Below are 3,181 nucleotides of genomic sequence, written 5' to 3'. Positions count from 1 at the left end.
TATTTTATATTTCTTTAAAACTGGATATATTATCTGGTGGGGCGGCAGTAGCTCAGTCTGTAGGGACTTGGGTTGGGAACCGGAGGGTCGCCGGTTCAAGTCCCGGCACGGACCAAGTCCGGAAACTGGTCTGGTAACTGGAGAGGTGCCAGTCCATTTTCCTGAGCACTGCCGAGGTGCCCCTGAGCAAGGCACTGAACCCCAAAACTGCTCTGGAGCGCTCGATGTGGGCAGCCCCCTCACTCTGAGACCTCTCCATTAATGCATGTCACTAGAACCCTGTTTGTGCATGAGTGTGTATCTCGGCCTATGTGTGTGTTAGACAGAGTGTAAACTGAATTTCCCCTTGTGGGATTAATAAAGTGTAAATTATTATTATTATTATTATTATAGTTAAATTAAGTATTGATTGATTTGCCATGAATTATTATATTATTTTTTGTTATAATGTAAGTTAATTAATTGGAGCAGAAACAGTCATTTAGTCCTGTATAATTTGACCTTTAAGGAGAGTCTAGGTCACGTGGATTAGATGAGATAGAGGTGCTCAGGTGTAGCGGGATGAAGGTGGGGTTGAGAGGCTGGCGGTGACACCAGTTTTTTGAGCACTTCTAACAAACACTTGGCTGGATAAAAACCTTAGTTTCGTTTATAGTTTTATACACAATTAGAAATATTATTTATTTAACTTGGATGCACCTGGAAAAAGTTATTTTATTTTTTGCAAATAAACCTACGTGATGAGAAATTGAAGTCAAGTCGGAAGTGCATCACCTGTCACAGCTCGGCCGAGACACTGACCAATAAGGAGACAGTTTGTGATGCTGATGAAATTCTCTGGCGAGGTGAAAAGATAATGTCTCGTATTTTCTGTTTATCATTTCTGTATTTTTTAACCTGTACACAGTATTTAATGTTGTTTGCTGGGTAACAGTGTTACACTACTGCAGACATGCTTTGGTGTGATTCTCCATGTTGACTGATTTAGGTGTATGAGAGAGATAAATTGATTTTTGGTCTTGTCAAATGTTTGGGTGAACTTATTGTATATTTGCACTTTCTGTGTACGACAGCGCTCCACTCACTGAGAAGCAGAATTGCTAAAAGTGTTTAAGCTTAAGAACAGCAGACAGATATAGTAATATGAAGCATGTGTTTCATATGGTTGTCCTAATTTTGTGAAGTGCTTTGAGAAAACAAGACCCGTTTTCAAAATCGTGCCTAAGAAAAAAACTGTCAACAATGGGAAGAAAGAAGAAGGCAGATATCTGTGAAATGGATCCAGTGAAGTTTAATAAGAATCAGAGGAGTGTCGACGCTCGTCTGTCTCGTATTTACAGAAAAGATGCATCAAGGAGATCTTTAGGACAAACACTTCACTTTAAGTTAAAAGCAGTTGTTAAAAACAGACATTTTTCAAAGTGATTTCTCGATGTCGATCTGAGCAGCCGATTAAAGAGGAAAAACATCAAATGAACTTAAAGATACAGGCGCTCAGTCTGCAGCCTGCAGAAGAGCACACAGCTGATTAGTATTAAATATTCACAGACTTAAAGTAAACTCATGGAGTATATAAAGAGCATATGTCTTACTGTGTATTTATTTATTACTCTTATACATAAACTTTTTATCTGGACCTTGTGGCTGTCATTGCCCAAAGAGACCACACCAGGGCGCCAACGCTCACCTTCATCAAATACTGATGTTTGTTGTTTCTCATGAATCTTATGTTTCTTTGTAAATGTCTAAAACATCTGGAATGATTCACAGTCACCTTTAGCTCAGAGGAGAAAAGGACCTGATGTTACCTGTTTAACTCTAAAACACTCTCTTCATGATGAGGTGCATCAATCACACACCCCTTTAATACAACACACCTGTGGGACTGTCCCTTTAATACAACACACCTGTGGGACTGTCCCTTTAAGATGACACACCTGTGGGACTGTCCCTTTAATACAACACACCTGTGGGACTGTCCCTTTAAGATGACACACCTGTGGGACTGTCCCTTTAAGATGAGGAGCATTAGCGGAGCCTGTCAGTAGTCCATGCACATTGTGGGCTCGAGTCTCTTTAAGTCCTTCAGCAGAGACTCACATCCCATGGGGGGTTGTGGGTTCAGGTAAATGTGGGCGGGTCAGGACTGGTGGCGTGGGGCTTCAAGGAAAAGTTCCCGACAGAGCCTTGCAGTGTCTGTCGGAGAGTAGACCGTGAAACCGATCGTCCGCGGGTCGTTGAATATTTCAAAGTCATTCCCACCCTAAAAAAACAGAAGAATGACGTTCACACATTTTTCACAGGAAATCTTATTTTGAAAGTCTGAGATCAGATTCTCTCTCAGCTCATAAAGGACTCACAGTTTATGTCATTTATTGATGAGAGCAACCAATTACAGCGCTTCACCTAAAGACGCTGGCCCCGCCCCTTCCCATCTAAATGACTGAAGGTAGATGTTCTGTTTGAACACACACACACACACACACACACACACACACACACACACAGCCAGACACACACACACACAGTCAGACACACACAGTCAGTCACACACACAGCCAGACACACACACACAGCCAGACACACACACACAGCCAGACACACACACACAGCCAGACACACACACACACACACACAGCCAGACACACACACACACACAGCCAGACACACACACACACAGCCAGACACACACACACACAGTCAGTCACACACACACACACACACACAGTCACACACACACACACACAGTCAGTCACACACAGTCAGACACACAGTCAGACACACACAGTCAGTCACACACACACACACATAGTCAGACACACACAGTCAGACACACACACACACACACACACACAGTCAGACGCACACACACACAGACACAGTCAGACGCACACACACACACACACAGTCAGTCACACACAGTCAGACACACAGTCAGACACACACAGTCAGTCACACACACACACACAGTCAGACACACACACACACACACACACACAGTCAGACACACACACACACACACACAGTCAGACACACACACACAGTCAGACACACACACACACACACACACAGTCAGACACACACACACACACACACACAGTCAGACACACACACACACACACAGTCAGTCAGACACACACACACACAGTCAGACATACACAGTCAGACACACACACACACA

At 43.4% G+C, this 3,181-nt stretch overlaps 1 protein-coding gene across 1 annotated transcript in view; it reads right to left on the bottom strand.

Annotated features, from left to right (window-relative positions):
- Positions 1-1,433: 1,433 nt before the first annotated feature.
- Positions 1,434-3,181, bottom strand: part of pmm1 (phosphomannomutase 1) — a gene marked incomplete at its 5' end in the record, with an annotated part of 7,259 nt that continues 5,511 nt past the window's right edge. Inside the window, one exon of the mRNA XM_079373206.1 lies at positions 1,434-2,263. Coding sequence (XP_079229332.1) covers positions 2,141-2,263 — 123 coding nt within the window. The remainder of the gene's footprint in view (positions 2,264-3,181) is intronic.

Source organism: Symphodus melops (genome assembly GCF_947650265.1).
Source record: "Symphodus melops genome assembly, contig: scaffold_150, whole genome shotgun sequence".
In the NCBI taxonomy this organism is placed as follows: Eukaryota; Metazoa; Chordata; class Actinopteri; order Labriformes; family Labridae; genus Symphodus; species Symphodus melops.
The sequence above is the reverse complement of the archived record's forward strand: the minus strand, read 5'-3'. Positions and strand labels throughout refer to the sequence as shown.